Source organism: Heteronotia binoei, chromosome 8 (genome assembly GCF_032191835.1).
Source record: "Heteronotia binoei isolate CCM8104 ecotype False Entrance Well chromosome 8, APGP_CSIRO_Hbin_v1, whole genome shotgun sequence".
Lineage (NCBI taxonomy): Eukaryota > Metazoa > Chordata > Lepidosauria > Squamata > Gekkonidae > Heteronotia > Heteronotia binoei.
Genome location: NC_083230.1, coordinates 79,964,474 through 79,983,399, shown reverse-complemented (window position 1 = coordinate 79,983,399; position 18,926 = coordinate 79,964,474). Strand labels below are relative to the sequence as shown.

Genomic DNA, 18,926 nt, shown 5'->3' with positions numbered 1-18,926 from the left:
TTTCTGGTTGCTGCGGCCTAGGCCTGATATGCGGGCGTTTCCTCACGATTCTCTCTATTTGGTCTGGATCAGCGTTTCCCAACCTTTTCTGTCCAAATTTACTTGGTACCTATCCAGGACTGGCCCAGTTTTTGTTTTGTACCCTATGGAAGCTATGACATTGACATACATAAAGTTCAGCATTCCTTTTTCTGCAATGACGAACCAGATGCTTGTGAGAAACCAACAAATGGCACTCAAAGGGTTCAGCTGCCACCGCTATAAACCCCAAGCAAGAGAAATTCTGACATATACAGCCTTTGCATTTGGAGGTTACATTCCAGCTTTTGACCACCCTCTCCTCCATTATTCCCTTTAATCCCCCCTAAGGTTCTAAGAAACGTTCTAGTATCTATCAGAACATGTTTTACTTGATCACCATGTATGCAATGAAGAAAAAACACCAGCTAACATGATATGGAAGATACTGTTTCCAGGGTCATATCTTGGTTTCCAAAATACAAAAGAGAGCAATTGAAGGGATTCAAGAGGACCCTTGACCCACTTTCAGAGGCTTTGCAAACCACTTTTGGATCCCAGTGCACAGGTTGGGAAACACTGATCCAACTGTATTAAGTGATTCCAGGCTATTGACAGTGTGAGATCCTGCTGAATTGGCAGTTGGTCTCTGGATTGTCCTGTTAAATGTGTCTCTTGCTTGATTCCATTCCAGGAGAGCAGCTGTATTACTCTCTTAACCCCAAAACAGCTTATAACATTTCCCTCTTCATTTTATCCTTGTAACAACCCTATGAGGTAGGTTAGAGGGCCTGGCCCAAGGTTACCTAGTGAACTTCCATGGCAGAATGAGGATTTGAACTTGGGTCTTCCAGATCCTAGTCCAGGAATTTTTAACCACTACACCATATTGACTCTGTTGAGATATGAACTTTTGGGTCCAGAAGTTGTCTTCATCAAATGTGTTTCACTGAGGATGAAGCAGATATAAGCATATGTTACAAGGCGTGATCCCAATATGCCAAGCTCATCCACCGGTGTGTAAACAAACTCTGAGATCAGCCAAGGGCCTTTGCCTTCTTACTGATTATGTACCAGTTAGGATGGCAAGGGGCAGAAGACTTCTTGATAGTGTAATACACTTCTTTTGAAGAATGAATCCTGTGGATAGGAAATAAATCCTGCTGGACTCAGTGGGATGTAAGCATGCATAGGATTGAACTGCAAAACTCAAATATGCAGGTGGTTCACTGTTTTGGAAATAGTTTATATGTGAGCTGTTCTTGCTGTTTCAGTTTCTGAAGCAAGATCTCAGCATCCCGTATCTCTTTCACAGTGATATGCCAAATCTATGCTTTCATCTTCTGGTTCCTCGTACTGTGAAGGTGTGTGGTTCCCTATTGATATTACTCCATGAGCATTAAAAAGTGTATCTGTCATTGTTATAGTTGAATTCAGCAAAGAGGGCCATGGAAGAACATTTATGGCACCACTGATTGAAATATTTATAGACTCTGACACAAGCACTTTAATTGAGATATGTACTTTATTGGGAGATTGTTAAATGAAATTTCTGTACATTGAATGTATTGTGATGAATTTGGATTGATTGTTGTACATTATAATTTATATTAGTAGTTTGGCAGTGTTTTTTTCATTCTATACCTACCTATTGTTATAGTGAAGCAGATGAATGTATCTTCTGCAAGTGGTGTAAGCCTTGCTTGGCTTTAGGTCAGGGGTCCCCAACCCCCGGGCTGCGGACCGATACCGGTTTGTGGCCTGTTTCCAAGTGGGCCGCGCATCCGCCCCCCCCGCGCAGCCTCGTTGTCCCCCCACCTGTTTATACCACTTTAAGGCTGGGGAAGGCACTATGAAGCGCTTTCTAGTCCAACCTCCCCTGCCGATCAGCTGATCCAATCAGCGGGGAAAACCACGGCAGCAGCGGTGAGCAACAGCTGAAACAGCTGCACTGCTGTGGTTTTCCCGGCTGATTGGATCAGCTGATCTGTAAGGGGGTAGGTCGGTCTGGAAGGCACTTCACCTTCCCTGGCTTTAAAGTGGTAAAAACAGGGTGGCAAGGCTGTGGGGGGCGGGGCAGAGGAAGGACGAGGAAACGGGGGAGGAAGCACCGGGGGGGGGGGGGGTGGTGGCCGCCGGCTCTGGGGCTGGCCAGCCCTGGGCCTGTCCCTGGGACAAAAAAGTTTGGGGGCCACTGATTTAGGTGGTCAGGAACAGATTTGTTATTTCAACATCACTTCCTTATGTATGACATTTCTGATTAACAAAGAGTCTGATTGGCTGGCAGTGATTATTAGAGGCAGGATAGTGATTTTTAACAATTGTGGAATCAGCTTCTACAGACAATCTATGTTAATGTTGCAAAGAGAACAGCTGTTGTGGGGAGGTTGATACAGGTATAATAATCTCATTTTGTATGCTGATCTTCACACTTTTCCTCTTAAGCTAATATTATGTAGAGTTGTTTTATTATTCCATGTGGTGTGGTGAGTTTACAAAATTCTTTTAGCACAGTAGACAGTGTGCTGACAGAGTCACTGTTTTGTATCCAACCACATACTGTAAAAAACTTCAATGCACTCTTGTCATCAGAAACAGAGATGGCAGTTTCTGCTGATTTTCCTCTGCTCATTTCTGACCTTTACGTTGCCTCTTACACTATTCCTGAGGGTCTGCTTTTTTTTAAAGGGAGGACTCAGTGGGCTGCAATGAGAGAGGGAAGCCCCATTTCTTCAAGGGCTGCTTTGTGAGTGGCTTGATACTAGCCATTGTAATTAAAAAGATAGCCTTGGGTTTCAAAACCCAGACCCTTGCATAATCTCCTTTTTAAATGAAAAAGAAGAGGTGCTTTATACCTCACCTTTCACTCAGAGTGGCTTGTGTTCTCCTTTCTCTTCCCCTCCCCACAACAGATACCCTGTGAGGTAGGTGGGGCTGAAAGAGCTCTTTTGAGAACTGCTCCTGAGGGAACAGATCTGAGAGAACTTGTGACTGACCCAAGGTCACACCAGCAGCTACATGTGGAGGAGTGGGGAATCAAACCTGGTTTTCTCAGATTAGTGTTCACACTCTTAACCACTACACCAAACAGCCATAAAAGCCTGCTAATTTGAGTGAAGAGATTGTAGGGAGGGAGACTTAACTATGCACTCAAAATTAATTTTAGACTAATGAGTTTGGACTAACTTGCTAAACAGTATTTACTAACTTCTTCTGTTGTCTGTAGTGAGACGTGGAAGCCATGTCAGACTGGGTATCATACTACAAGCATGAAGAAGGTGAAGAAGAAGAGGATCAAGATGGAGAAGTTGAAACCATTGGTAAGAGTCATCCTGGAGGCTTTTGCTGTTATTTTAACATAGAGAAGTGCTGAACTGAAGTTGCCACTGGCCTCAGAACAACTAGTACAGGCAGGGATCCACTTGTGAGAAAACAAAGGTAAGTCTGCACAATACTAAGGTAAGTCTTGGTTTTTTAAAAAAGCTGTCTACTGACAAAAATAAGTAACATATGTAGGTAGTGCCTATTTTAGATGAGCAGGTAGCATCTGAAAAAACTTCCTGATTAGAGGCTGCAGTTTTTAAGATCTGTATGTAGGACTGGCTGTTTGATTAGCCAAGACAGGTTTTGTCAGTTTTCTTCAGATTTGATCAGTTAGTCTCAACTAGAGTTCTGGTATTTTAAGATATATTTTACATTAAGATATTTTAATCATCAACAGTTTTGATACGTGTGCAAATTACATAAAACTAATCTGTTAACCTTGTGAAACAGTAAGATTAACTTTAAAATTAATGGCCTATTTCTTACATAAGGTTTCTTATAAATGTGGATGGTTCACTGAACGGGTTTGTTCTTTTACTTTTATCTTGGGACGCTAAGATCAGCCTGCAGCTGCAATATTGAAAAAAAGTTAAAACAAGTAAAGCAAAGTTACAGTAGTTACTAAGAGGCAAATCCCAGTTTTTAAAGGCAGTAGTGCCCAGTTAGGAAACAGGCCAGTTCTTCCTATTTGAAGATGCCTTCAGTTAACCGGCAGAAGCTTTGCTATGTTAATAGCCTTTGACAGCTGCAGGTATAGGGGTTGAGCAGCCCTTACTTCTGCCCTCCTTAGTAGATTATGCCATTGTGAAATAGAAAAGTAAGCATTATAGTGGCATTCTTGGTTTTATTTGACAATTTAAAAATACAAGTATTTGACAATATTTGACTACAGTCAAAGAATAGGCTGTCAGATGACTGGTATGCCAGTCCTACAGGCTTTTCTCTAGGACAGGGGTGGCCAACGGTAGCTCTCCAGATGTTTTTTGCCTACAACTCCCATCAGCCCCAGCCATTGGCCATGCTGGCTGGGGCTGATGGGAGTTGTAGGCAAAAAACATCTGGAGAGCTACTGTTGGCCACCCCTGCTCTAGGACTTCCAGGCATTTACCACCACTTTTGTCTTACTGCTATCTGTCCTTTGCAATAAAAATTCAAAAAATTCAACACATCTCTTAGAATACACACTGAGGATAATATGGGTTGATTTAAGTTTCTGTTGATGAAAAATGAGCAATTTCTACTGATTCCCTCTTCCTGCTGCAGACTCCCCCTCATGTTGCTACCTTAAACTCCAGGAGCAGCATTTCATAAGAGATCAGTGGGCTGCAATGGGAGGGAGGATGCAGGAATGTTCCATTCTGCTAATGGTAAATATAGTGTGAATCTAACCCTATGTATGCAAAACATATAGTTGTCATTATTCTGAATAAATACTCAGCTTTTATAATTTTGACTTTATTGGCCTTCATCTTTAAGCTTAAGGACATAAATGAGTACACATTCTTCAGTTGGTTTGGTCAGCTGTGTGTGGCCCAGAAGATAATGTGTATACTAAAAGTACAGCCCTGCAGTCCTCTGCTGCTCTGTACTAAGGCCCAGTTGCTGCTGGTCATCTTATTGCCACCAAATGGGTTATTGGCTGTTTATATTCCTATGCTGTTCTTGTTAGTTATCTTGCTGCATATAACTCTTCTAATTGAAGGAGTTATTGGCTTCCTGCTCACATTTTCTGTTCTGCATGCAGATAATGTAAGCAGAAGACTATCTTTGTGGGGTCACACTGCTTTAGCATAGTGAAAATATAAGATTTCTCCATGAAATAAACTAAAAGGGGATTTTTAGCAGTATGGAAGATAAAGATTTCCTTTATCCTGTCATACTTCAGAACAGTGTAAGGAAAGAAGTGGCTACAATGCTTGGAGCAACCATTTTTTGCATAATTAATATTGAATTTGCAACCTAAAGAGCTGACTTCTTGAATCAAAGATAGCACGGTTGTACAAACCAAAACCACTGTTGTTGAAACAGAAATTTAAAGATGACTCCCCTGTTGCTGCATCTTACTTTTGTAGAATGATACTGTGATTGAAATTAGAAGTTGTGGTGCAGAGAAAGCTTATGATGTTCTCCCTCTGAGGCAGTCGGACACCTTGTGGGTGATTTCCCATCCTACTTGTTGGGAGGCAGGAACAATTTTTTAACTTCCTGCTAGGAATCACCCACTCTCTTCCATTTGTTTCCTGCCTCAGTAGGGAGAGCATCTCTTCAGAATGTGTCCAATCTTTCTGCTTATTCATCTGTTTTTTATCTTCTTATATCCTTTCCTATACCTTAAAAAAAACCAATTATCCTTTTCTTCTAGTCTTTCTCTTTCGTTGTGTGTCGTATTTCTATTGCCCCCTCTCCTTTCCCGCCCACCATTTTTTGCCTGCTCCACTGAGGCACAGGCCCTGGAGCATAGGCCTTTTAGACTACTAGCCCACGTCTTCATGCCTCAGAGCAGTGACGAGTTCCTCTCAGAAGGGGAACAGGAGCCCCTAGAAGCAGGAGAGGAGAACGGAGCTGGCACGAACCAATCGTGGTCTGCTCAGGTCTCCATGTCGGCAAAAACGCCATTTAGCTGCCTGTCTGTAAAGCGTGCTAAAATGAAGGCTGCTGAGGGCACCGGGACTCAGGAGAAGAGGAGTGAGTTCCCGAAGCAGCAAGCCATAGTGAATGCTTCGAGCGGTGAGAGTGGTGTTTCGGCAGGGCGGGGGCTTCAAGCACAGCCTGTGGTGAGCACAACTGGCACTACACGCGACTCCCGAGTAGACCAAATGAGCAGGCAATTAATAGATGATCAAAGGGAGCTTATTCCCATCCTCATGCCCCATGATTTTTGTGTGTCTTTAAAAGAGGACCTTAAAGGAGAGTTATTAGAGCTGTGGAAAACTAATGGGAAGAGATGTCATCGTTCTCCCTCTTCCTCCTCCTTGTGTTTGGCCTCACCTCAAAAGAGGGCTAAGGGCAAAAGTAGGCAGGCCTGGCCCACCAAAGCAGCACAGAAACAGGGGAACCCACCTAGATCTAGGTCCCCAATTAGACATGACGAAATAGTTTGAATGAATTTTTAAACGTTCTGATTTTCAGAAAAAAGTTTTATAGAAATTTTACTGGAATGGAAAGATGTTACAACAACAGAGTTCTGCATCAAAAAATATTGGTATGAATACACTCTTGGAATTGAGGAAGTTCTCAGACTTAAGTAGCTCTTCTATCAAAGGAAGACTCCTTAGGCTGGAATGGAAGGGCAGTGGTAGCATCCACACCATTAACCATTATTGGCATGCTGCTAATATTCACACAGTGCAAGCAACACGTTTCAATATAAGAACTGGGTAAGAGCATAATTCATTTACTGATTTGACCTCGTCTTCTACAGGAGAATATAAATATGCTGGTCGGGACACCTTGGTTTTCTTGGTGGATGCTTCAAGAGCCATGTTTAACACATATGATAATGATGACTTGTCTCCTTTTGATATGACAATCCAGGTAAGACTGCCATTTAAAAATTAATGTTGGTTACATATCATATAATTCGAAAGATCCCATCTTGTAACTACATTAGTGGAAGTTATTCACCAGAGGCTGTCAGTCTGTTCTGTTTATCTCTGTGTTGTCTATGTACTACCTGGGATGTATAAAGCATTGAAAGGAAGATAAAACCGATGCTCTTTCAACATTTTTTTTGTTATTTAAACATTTTGTTGTATATAGTTTAGATGCTATCTGTGATTAGAAAGAACACACAAATCTGCAGGCAGAGGAATAGCCTCTGAAATTATTCTGTCTTCATCCACAGGTGATTTTTAAATGCTTGGAAAGGTAGGAGATTGTATATTTCCCATGTGATGCGACAATACAATATATTAAGGTCTACTAATTCCTAGAAACTGAAATTGCATTATATATTTAGAAATACATATTGTTATGATACTGAGATCCTGTGGGGATGGGCATCTTCTTAAGTACCATGCAGCATAGTTCTATCCTTTTTTTAAAATTTGAAAGTACTGTGCATGCTTTGAAAGTGCATGCTTACTCAGAAGTAAGACCTACTGTATTTAGTAGGGCTGAGTCCAAGTAAATGTGAGCAGGATTGTTCTGGAAATATCAAAAAAGATTTCTCTATAAAGCAATATCAGATTTCTAATACAACCATCTAGATTAATGTCTTGTGAATCGTAGTTCAAAACATTGTTATAACCCTTAAAAATAGAAACTGCAGAGTTCTAATTTTTATAGCCGTTTCCTTTCTTTTTCCAGCTAACTTGTATTTTTTTTCTAGTGCATTCAGAATGTGTACACAAACAAGATCATCAGTCATGACAGGGACCTTGTTGGTGTGGTGTTTTATGGCACTGAGCAATACAAGAATTCCGTGGACTTTAAGCACATTTATATCCTTCAGGATTTGGACAATCCAGGTAAAGGGAGTCTGTAAAGCTAATCTGTGGAGAGAATATGCATTAAACAGCAATGTTCTGTTGACTGCTCTGCTGGAATTCAGATTTTTCCACTGCCTTGTTTTTCCTCACAAAATATTGCCGATTATTACTCATTTAGTAAGACTTGCCCTCAGTAGACTTTTCAGTATGTTGGGAATTTTTTTACTTTTGGTGGCTTGTACTTGATTACAATTGAAACAGAATAAGATTAGATTATGTAATACACACTTTATCGCTCATAGTGCACCTTATAAAATATTCCTATAGCATATCTAGTCCTTGTCTAGCTCACCAGATTAACTCGGCGTTATTGTCTAGGCTTGCTTGGCAATTCCAAGATAGAACTCTGTTCATCGCCTGGGTGGATTAAACTTTGAACTCCCATCAGACTGGCACTGCTCTGCTTTCCTCTAAATTCATGTCCCCTTTATTCATTGCTTATTAGACTCTCAAAGTTGTAGTAACCTCTGATTGGTCTCTATCTGTTGATCTGAATTTGGGTTCTAGATTAAACCAACTCTTAAATTATAAAGCTTATTTCTCCTGTTTGGTTATCTATTCTACCCTCTTTATCCATCTTACACCTGTGTACCAGCCCTCCCTAAATACACATGCATCATATCTCTTTAAATATGTTAGTGTCAGGAATAGGCCCAGCTCTGAAAATTAGTTACATGAAACATCTCTTAATCAGATGAAAGGTGCACTATATCATGATTACTTAGTGGAACACAGATCACTACATTCTTATCACAGGAATTGGCATTTGTTATTTTATCAAAACCAGGGGTCATTTTGTAGAAGAAGAAGTGACAGAACTAAAATTATACCAGTTTAGCATCTACCTTAAAATTATTCTTGAATTATGATTGTCATAATAAAACCTTACTCCCATCACTTTCTCCTGTGTGGCCACAGCGGCATAATGAAGTTTTCCATTTATCTGCTTTATATGTTTGGTTATTTTCCAATTTTTTGTGAGGAAAAATATTAGAAAATTTGTCAGATCTTAAGAGTTCAGCAGAATTCTCACAGGGGCTTTGAACAATGAAGCCCACTCAGTTTTGGGTATCAGAAATGTTGTACAACGATGAAAGAAAGAGTACAATAAAATTTAGAGGTTCTAGAGCTGTGCTCCTATGAGCTCCTGCCCCAAAATGAAGCCTGATCAAAACATTCTTCGTAGACCCCTGACTAGCTTTATATTATTGATCAGGAATTTTTTCCTGCTTGGCTATGATTTTTCTTTGGTTTCATTCTTGTTCCACAATTTGCCAGCCTTTCCCCAAATGCCTGACATTTCACTTAAATTGGCCTTCCAGTCTGTGCTGACTCAAAAGCTAAAGGTTAGGAGGCCTGTATTATATTCCATATGATGCCTAAAAGGCAAAGAATTAATAAAATTTGACATCAGCAGCATTTCAAAGAAGAAACCTCTTTGCTGTTTCTGTGTTCAGATATTTGCAATACAACAAAAGTGGCTTTTATGGGTTTATCTGGGGTAACTTGGGCTGTGTTGCAGTTTAGGCTGCAGTGAAGTAGTTGTGAGGTAGTAGTCTACCATATGCTTTGCATGCCCTCTTCAATCCATTTATGGAATTTGTATTGTGGCACCTCAAACATGGGAAGACTTGAATGGGATCTGACTACAGCTTATGGATCATGTCATCCTGCTTTGTTTTTTTCTTCCTGCTATTAGAGTCATGTTAATTGGCCCTTAAAACAAGAGGCGCATTGATGTGATGGGCCTCAGCTCTCTTCTGTTAATATTTTCCATTCTGTTGTTCTTCTCTGTCCTTGCATTTGTATCATGCTTAAGCCTCTTCAACAGGAGTCTTTTAAACAATTTTTAATTATTGTCTTTTTAAAGCTTATGCAGACACTTGGCAGCAACAGTACAAAAGCTTTACCAATCCATCCTGGTTAACTGATATAAAAAGCATAAGAAACTGATACTAGACTAAAAGGTTGAGCATAGTGAATGATGTGTAAAAATTTGCTAGGTATAGAAGAGCAGCTATCATCTGCCCTTCTGTTCGGTTATGATGTGGGTAAACCATAGTCACCTGCATTTGGTTTTTGTTGTCTACTATTAGGGGCAAAACGAGTGTTAGAACTAGGCAAATATAAAGGAGAGCAGGGAAGAGCACTTTTCCGCAAGTCAATTGGCCATAGTGCTGACTACTCATTGGGCGAAGCACTCTGGGTTTGCTCCAATCTCTTCAGTGAAGTCCGCCTTAAGATGAGTCACAAGAGGGTCATGCTGTTCACCAATGATGACAATCCTCATGGTAACGACACTGTCAAAGCCAAGTTTGCTCGGACTAAAGCTGCTGATCTTCGAGAAACAGGTCAGTATTTTGTTTTGAAAATTTTGCTTCCTTTCAACCAGCCAAGCAGTGTTTACTCAATTCCATTTTAAGAATACTGACTTGAGATTGACTCCAGCACAGATACATGATTGACTCCAGTGAAGTTTGGTAGAAATAATCTTAGGGTTTGTCACTCAGTTTTGGGTATCAGAAATGTTGTATAAGGATTTACTGAAAATTGATATCCATGTTTGAGTTATTACTAGACAAACTTTTCATGTCATGGAAACATTCCTCTGATTAATACTTGTGACAGAGAAAGTGACCCTAAAGCAGGGGACATGTTCTCTCTGATTCATTGCCAAACATAATTTGATTGGTTTAGTACTAAGATTATTTTTCTTTGAAGTAGGAAAAAAAATATATGGACCCCTTCAATCTCTCTCTTAGGATCTTTGTTCTTTGGCTATTTATGATGTTCTGCAAAATGAAGACCTGTGAAAGGTTTTCCTAATATACTCAGGAAATTGGTTACTTTCCCCTTTTACTTAGGATTTGTTCTTATTCTTTGACTGTTTAAGCTATTATGCAAAATGAAGACCTGTAAAATGTTTGTCCTAGTATTCTCAGGAAATTGGTTATGTTTCTCCAATTCTACTTTAACTCCAGGTATTTACCTCGATTTAATGCACCTGAAGAAGCTTGCGGGGTTTGATATCGCCTTGTTCTATAGGGATATCATTAACACTGCAGAAGATGAGGACTTAGGTGTGCAGTTTGGAGAATCCAGCAAGTTAGAAGACCTCATGAAGAAAGTGAGAGCAAAGGAGACCAGAAAGCGAGCTTTGTCCCGGTGAGTATCAAGAGAAACTGAATTTATCCTGATCAGCTGCTGAAGGAAGAGGCAGTCTTCTAAATTGAACAGATTTATTAGGAAACAAGAGCTGGATAATTATTAAAATGGTATGTAATATTAAATTATGGAAAGTTTATTCTGTTTGACGTGCTTCGTTTTTAAAAATGAAAACTGAAATATGGTATATGGTTTCTCTATTTGAATCTATATTTGTTGATTCTTCACAGGCTGAACTTCTACTTGGGAAAAGATACAGCTCTTGCTGTTGGCATTTACAACCTAGTCCAGAAAGCTTTCAAGCAACCTCCAGTAAAACTTTACAGGGAAACTAATGAGCCAGTGAAAACAAAAACCCGAACCTTTAATCGAGAGACAGGTAGTTTACTTCTCCCTAGTGATACCAAGAGGTCTCAGGTAATGTATCTTGAAAATTTAATTGCCCTTCTTCCCTGAATTTTCTTATGTCAGAAAACTTGTAGTTCTATCTGGGGAAGCCTTTCAGGCACAAATCATATCATAGATCATGATTGACAGGCTGTAACAGTCTGGTCTATGACTGCCTGTAGCAACTGCTCCATTCACTGTGTCCTTTTGTGATCCTTAAGGCCCATTTGCATGCAATTTATTGACCAAAGATGATTTTGAGAGATAATTTGTCTTTCATTAACAACATCTGGATTGTACTGATTGGGATTGATACATAGATGAGATCAGGAGTTCCTGACTTTATTGAGCCTTATAGCATTTTAAATTTTGAAAACAGGCAGTGGGCATCACTGATTGTGGGGTTCAGCTGACCACAAAAGTACTGCCATATGGCCAGTCACAGAATGTTGGGAGGTTCCAAGTTAAATGTCCTTTTATGGTGGAGTAAGTGGTACTTGAATGGGGCATAAAAATGATCCTCCTTGGGGTCTTCTGAAGTTGTTCCTATTTTCTTGAGATGGAAGAAATCCAGGACTGGCTGTTTGGCTTGGGGAACAGGTGTTTCAGGGAAGAAGGAAGTTGACACCGTATGGACTTTATGTTGGGATCTCTGATTAAATATTTCAAGCTTGGTCATAATGTGCTGAACACCGGAGTTTGTTTTAAGTACTTTTTGTAATTTTCTATTTTGTTAAACTAAATTTTCTTCTGTTGGTCACGGATTGGGTTTTGTTAATATGGTGAGTCTGCTTGTTTTTGTTTTTAATGTGAAAGAAACAAAACATCTACCTTATGTTCTAGATCAGGTGGTGGACTTTAAAGGAAACTTGGCAAACATTTCAAAAACATTGAGTTAGTTGGTGTGGTTTTCTGTGTGGCTGGTTTATTTATTCTTTAGGGTGACTATATGTGTGTGTTGTTGGCCACTTTGAGGTCGGTAGTGTGGCTGTGATAAAAAAATCTCTTAAATAAGCAAAATACATAAGAAAATAGTGCTGGGTCCTACGAATGGGCTCCCCACAGGCATCACTAATGTTTCTGGCAAGTGTGAGGATCCCTAGTTCTCTTTCAGGCTGGGGCAGAATGTGTGTGGTTTGGAGATGTTCTGAAGGGGCACTTCAGAAACATGGCACAAGGTCAGAATAATTCTCTCTGGAGTGCAAGCTTGGGAGGAGGAGGGCTGGTGCTATTTTGTTGTGTTACACTTTGGAAATGGTCAAAGCTACCTGAAAACAAAACAAACTCCAGATCTCCTCTTAAATTTGGAGCTGGGGAGAAGGGGCAAGGATTGTCCCTTACTAGATGCTGTGCTTCAGGGTACTCAGTTCACATCCAAAGCATAGCCTGATGTGATTTGTGGATCCTTCAGATATTATTTTTTTCACACTGATAATGCTGGCTAGGATAAACATGACAAATGGGAGTGTTTTCAGCATATGAATGGAATAATCACAGTGCTAATTAGATGTACAGGAGGAAGGAGTGGAGCCCTTTCATTACTGCCTTTCTTGGTGGGAAGGTGCATATGTGATTGAATCCTTTAGACTTGTCATGTTCTTTTTAAAGCTGCTAAGAATGAAACATCTGATGTACCAGATGGTCCTGCAGGCATCATGGTTTAGCTAGCCTTATGTTTCTTCACTCAGACTGGATGCCATCTTTCTTTTTGCAGTTACTTCTCTTTTCCACCCCTCTGGCCCCTTTTTAGACATATGGCAATCGTCAGATAGTGTTGGAAAAAGAGGAGACAGAAGAAGTAAAGAGATTTGGTTCACAAGGCTTGTTTCTGATTGGCTTCAAGCCTTTGGTAATGCTGAAACGACATCACCACATCAAGCCTGCCCAGTTCATCTATCCTGAGGAGTCCTTGATCAGTGGTAAATACATGCAGGAAGAACTGTCTACCTTGTTTTATTACTGTGGGATATTTTTCAGGGGTTAGAATAGGATTTCAAATATAAAAATGGGGATAATAGTCCTAGATGATGTGAGTTTTTCTGAAACCATATCTGACAGAATTCGGAATAAGATTTGGGGCTGAAGCTTTTTCAAGGACTTTGGTTGGCTCTTGTCATTAGAACTGGGAACAGAGGAGGTGTAACTCTGTCTGTTCAGTTTTTTAAACTGTAGAAAGCTAGTCATTCTGGACCATTTGGGATGAATGTGAGATGGGGACATTGTTTGGCAGTGGTTCTATTTGTCTTTAGAGGGCGCCACTGGTAGTAGTTTCTCTGCTTTGGGACAAGATTTTGCTTTTTGAGATATGCAACCCCTAAGATTGATCAGTGAGCAGTTTGGAGTACAATGCCATCAACATGCTTATGATGCTTACTCTGTTTTTCATTTACATCAAATCCAGGGATGGTAATGAATGTTTAAATAGGTATAAGAGACTATATCCAAGCCATATAGTTCTTCCAACAGCATTTCATTGCTGTTGGGAGGGGATAGTGATTATTCTTCCACCCACTTTGCCCCCATGCTGTTTCGGGGGGGGGGTGTCTGCTGATCCTAGGAACAAAATGAAAGAGGGGCATTGGGCTGCAGCAGGAGGGGAACCAGTAAAATCCACAGATGACCAGATACAAAGAACTGGATGAGGGTCAAAACTTTCAAACCATACACCAGCAGAGGTTTGATGACCAGTTTATGACTGGAGATATTGGTTTTACATATCCTGGATAGGGTTACACATTAATGCTCATGGACAAAGTTCATAGTCTAGGATTCTGATACTGTTGGATTCTCAGTTGGCAGCAGTGGTAAGCAACATCTTTCCATCTGAGGGAGGTGACTTGGCTGAGATTATTTCTTTCAAAGATTTAGTCTTAGATGTTTATGTTGTGGCAACCTTCATTGTCTATTGCAACATGCTGTACATGAGGCTCCCTTTGAAGATTCCTCTTGCAAAATGTTGCTTGTCATTTCAAAACTGGCATTTAAAGCTTTGACAGGTCTGAGACCTGTATAGCTGGCAAGTGTCTTTTCCTGCATTACTTCCCTGTCCCCCCTTTACAGATATGTAAGGGTATGCAACAATGTCCCTCAGTGATAGTCTTCACCACTGTAATACTCTGGCAATAGAAGCATAATTGGCCCCATCTGTGCAGGTTTAAAATGTGGTCTTTGGTCTGTGGTTTTTTGCTGACAATTGGTGGCTAGAGTTCTAGTTTGAAATACTGGCTGTGTTTTGGGCTGATTGTGCCTTGTTTTAAATTATGCTGGATTCATTATTGATACAAGTTTTTAAAAAAGTTTTACATGTTAATGGTAAATAACACAACATATATTTTAAATATATAAAAAGTATCTGTCTCACAGAACTGTTGTAATGATTGCTGAGGTAATATAAGTGAACCAGTTTGAATATTTGAAGTTTATTATATAAATGTTAAAAATACTGCTATGGTCTGGAAAGCAAGCACATTTAAAAACAGAATTTGGTTCTGTCGTCTTGAAAATACAGGCAGCCAACCATAATACACAATTACCTGTAACTACTTAGGTCTGCATTTATATCGAAGATGTGTCAGGTACCAGAATCATGTAATATAACAAGCATGAAATTTTTCTTACAGGAAGTACTACATTATTTAATGCTTTGCTAATCAAGTGTCTAGAGAAAGAAGTAATGGCTATCTGTAGGTACATCCCTCGTCGCAATACTCCTCCCAGGTTCATAGCTCTGGTCCCTCAAGAAGAAGTCCTGGATGAGCAGAATGTGCAGACAGCACCCCCAGGTCAGTGACATTCTTGGCTTTTCCACTGTGCATCAGGCTAGAGGTGCTGCTGTATCTGTCTGATGCATGGTGTAGCAGTTAAAGTGTCAGATTAGGATCTGGGAAACGCAGGTTTGATTCCCCACTCTGCCATGGAAACTTGGGTGACCTTGGGCCTGTTACACACTCTGAGCATAACTTGCCTCACGGGTTTTGAGGATAAAATGGAGGAGAGAATAGTGTAAACTGCTTTGGGTCTCTATTGGGGAGAAACGCAGGATATAAATAAAGTAAATACATTTTCTGTTATCTAATTTAGGGGAGGTTAATGTCTTTACACAATGTGGGGAAAGTACATATCAAGAGATTTTTCTCCATCTCTCATAACTGAGGTTTTCAGTGCCTACCGTAGACTACTTTCAGCTGGAATAGATTAACATCATCCTACCTTTTTAGAATTATATAATCAATAATACACAGCATTATCAGTATTTCAAGTACCTTTGTTTAATAATGATATAAGTCTGTTTCAGCAGAACAGTATACATCCAGTCACAGCAACTAGGAACACTGAATTTAGACTGGGTAAACAGTTTCCCTTTTATTTCTTTTCAGAAGCAAATTTAACTATGTGGGAAAATTACCTTTCTGTGGTGTGTTCTAGTAAAGGCAGAAATTATTTCAGCTGCTAATATGTATAAACATGTCAGACATACTAGTCCCAGTTTGTAGTGTATATAACAAATAGAATATACAGAGGTGGTAAGACCATCGGCATAGACACAATAGCATAGCACTGTTAGAGTCTATATTTTAAAAAATTGCTGTTTATGAAGATTGCACTCATGCTTCAAGAACATAGAAATTACCCACTGGGGTGCTGCAATCTGAAAAATGAGATTATTTGTTTTGACTTTGTAGAATTTGGGTCCATTTGCATTTATGCTTTCATGTATCTTCTCTCCCGATATTTGATTTTGTTTCTTCCTCTCGTAGGTTTTCATCTATTTTTCCTACCTTACGCTGATGACAAACGGAACATTGACTTTACTGAGAAAGTCCCAGTTAATCAAGAACAAGTGGACAAAATGAAGGAAATTGTCCAGAAACTTCGGTTCAAGTACAGGTGAATAGAAAAACCACATGAATAGAAAATGAATGGCATATATGCGCCTTAACAGTTTTTTGTGGTTCCAGAGAGACATCCACAATGAACATTTTATTAACTACTGTATAGTACGACTGTAATTCTCAGCAACTACTCTCTGGGTTATAACATTGGTTAGCAAATCTGAAATCTATATTTAGATTGGCCTTAAAAACCTGAAGATTACTATATCCTATGTTATTTTTAAGACAGGCAAAGCATCCCCATATTCCAAGCTGAGGTTCTCCTGTTCAAGTGTTGTTGTTTACTTGGCTAGTCCTCCTAACATGTTACGATACAGTGTCTTACAGTTGGAAATTAAACCAAAGTGTGTCTGTATATAAGTAATTACTTTTATAGAAAAATTAAGAATGGATGAGATTAATTGTAGTGAATAGGAATTGCTTGGAAATGAACAAAATTGTAACACTGAAAGCATACAACCTGAGTAACATATACTGGAAAGCTGGAAGTTGTTTGCAGCCTTCAAGTGCAACAACTGCTGAGGCTTCTCTTTATAAGTATTTTGTCATGTATGTTGTGGCATTCCAGGTTTTCAGTGAAGAAAGATACTCTTAGGGAATGCAAATAGAATAATGCAGCTGTCATTCTAAGGGCCATCTAAGCCTATGGTATATAAAGAACAAGGCTAGCACTACTAATTCGGATTTGTCATGCTCTCATATAGTTTACTACAGAATGAGTTTATTTATGTAGATTTTTATTCCGCCCTCCCTGCAAATGGGCTCAAGGCAGATTACAGCAAAAGAAAACATAGTACAATAGTTAAAAATCCAATGGTTCAGTAATTAAAACAGTTAAAACCATCTGGAGCAGGTGACATAATGTACTATGTTAGTTTTGATATTCCTGCTGTTTGTACTACATAGAGCAGAGTTAAATTAGCCTATTCTAGATATAATTTTATATACCTTTAATAGAGCAAGAACTGACATTTCAATTAGTCAAGACAACTGATTATTTTTAGTGAAATGCTGTAGATATCTTTGAAAAACCATCTGAGGATATTCGTGTTAGGACTGAGCTGGAACCGTCTGTTTTGACATCTTTTCCCCTGGGGTGTCTTCCATAGGAGTGATAGCTTTGAGAACCCAGTTCTCCAGCAGCACTATATGAACTTGGAAGCCTTGGCACTTGACCTGATGGAACCGGAGAAGGTTGAAGATCTGACAGGTAAAACTAATTCAGGGGGAAAAAGATTTATTTGGCTTTTTCTTAGTCATAAATGTTTGGAAACAATTATTGGGTATTAGGTGTTTAAAATTATTAAAACCTGTGGTGTTGCATGGGTAAAAATATATAGTTGGGATTAACTTGAACCTGTCACTTTTGAACTGTAGCTAAAGACTGCCCATGAACAGGATACAGGACATTTACTTACCTAAAAGCTGAAGTTCAGTCTAGATTTTCATTCCCCTGAACAGCTTCATCTCCTGAAGAGGTTATCTGTCCTTTGGATCTTCTTTTTAAAAGTACCCAAGTATTTATTTTTCATTCCTAAAATAGATTAGCCATAGGATTTCCTTCTATGAGATTTCAGAAGCAGAGAGAGAGAGAGGGAGAGAGAAAGGGAGGGAGGGAGAGAGATTTTGCAATAGAAACAGTTTGTTTCTCTTATGTGTCTCTTAATTTGTTTACAAAGCATTTTTGCATAACCTTTCCTTTATAAAACCATCACTTCAGTATACTTAAGTGTAAGTCAGCAATTCTTTTTTAAGCTTCGGTGATTTTTTTAATATTCCAGTGCCGAAGACTGAGGCAATGGACTGCAGGATAGGTAACCTTGTGGAGGAATTCAAGCAGTTGGTTTATCCACCTGGTTATGATCCTGAAGGGAAAGCTACAAAACGTAAACAAGGTGAGCTTACGAAAGGGCACAAAAATCTGTAGAATGGAGATGTACACCTATGTATTAATTAAACTACTAGGTGAGCAACTGTTTTCTAACTTGTTTGCCTTTTGAGGGATGTTTGCTGTTATCCTACCTATCCTTTCCTACTTTTGATTTCATGCCAGAATGGTGCTAAATTATCCTGACTCCAATTCTATCTGCCTTAGGAATCATAAACAATCAAAACACTTAGTGAAACCTAACTAGTTAAGCAATTCAGTAGATACTATGAATAAACAGTGCCTGGAGTGAAAGACATTTTGTAACTTAGCTATACAGGACATTTTGCAAAGGAATATATTCTTGAATTGTTGGATAAATTGTATGTAAAACATAGATCTCAATGTTTTTTTAACAGGCGGTGTCTCAGAACAATTGGAAAAGAAAGCCAAGATAGAAATCTCTGAAGAGGAGCTAAAGAATCACGTTAGAAGAGGCACTTTGGGGAAGCTCACTGTACCACTTCTAAAGGATGTGTGCAAGATTTATGGGCTGAAGGGAGGTGGGAAGAAGCAAGAACTTCTAGATTTAATCACAGAACATTTCAGTAGCCACTAAGAACTGAGCTCTCTATAGAAATTCAGACATTTGGCTTTTTCACCCAGTCTTATAGTTATCAAGTTATGTTCACATGGTAGAAAAAAAGCCAGTTTTGGCTGTTCTTTTAAAATGAACATTTGTATTCCCTTTTTTGCGTCTGAATAAATTCGTATGTTTTGTAA

At 39.4% G+C, this 18,926-nt stretch overlaps 1 protein-coding gene across 7 annotated transcripts in view; it reads left to right on the top strand.

Annotated features, from left to right (window-relative positions):
- XRCC6 (X-ray repair cross complementing 6) overlaps positions 1 to 18,926 on the top strand; it is a 19,528-nt gene extending 602 nt beyond the window's left edge. For 4 of the 7 annotated variants that reach the window (XM_060245377.1, XM_060245381.1, XM_060245375.1 and 1 more), the window contains exons 2-13: positions 3,245 to 3,338; positions 6,764 to 6,876; positions 7,673 to 7,811; positions 9,929 to 10,183; positions 10,814 to 10,997; positions 11,228 to 11,414; positions 13,135 to 13,303; positions 15,005 to 15,166; positions 16,142 to 16,271; positions 17,386 to 17,486; positions 18,058 to 18,171; positions 18,563 to 18,926. In XM_060245377.1, coding sequence (XP_060101360.1) covers positions 3,260 to 3,338; positions 6,764 to 6,876; positions 7,673 to 7,811; positions 9,929 to 10,183; positions 10,814 to 10,997; positions 11,228 to 11,414; positions 13,135 to 13,303; positions 15,005 to 15,166; positions 16,142 to 16,271; positions 17,386 to 17,486; positions 18,058 to 18,171; positions 18,563 to 18,762 — 1,833 coding nt within the window. In that variant the 5' untranslated portion in view covers positions 3,245 to 3,259 and the 3' untranslated portion in view covers positions 18,763 to 18,926. Of the gene's footprint in view, positions 1 to 1,292; positions 1,383 to 3,244; positions 3,339 to 6,763; positions 6,877 to 7,672; positions 7,812 to 9,928; positions 10,184 to 10,813; positions 10,998 to 11,227; positions 11,415 to 13,134; positions 13,304 to 15,004; positions 15,167 to 16,141; positions 16,272 to 17,385; positions 17,487 to 18,057; positions 18,172 to 18,562 lie in introns of all 7 variants that reach the window. The other 3 variants (XM_060245379.1, XM_060245378.1, XM_060245382.1) reach the window with 1 other exon arrangement.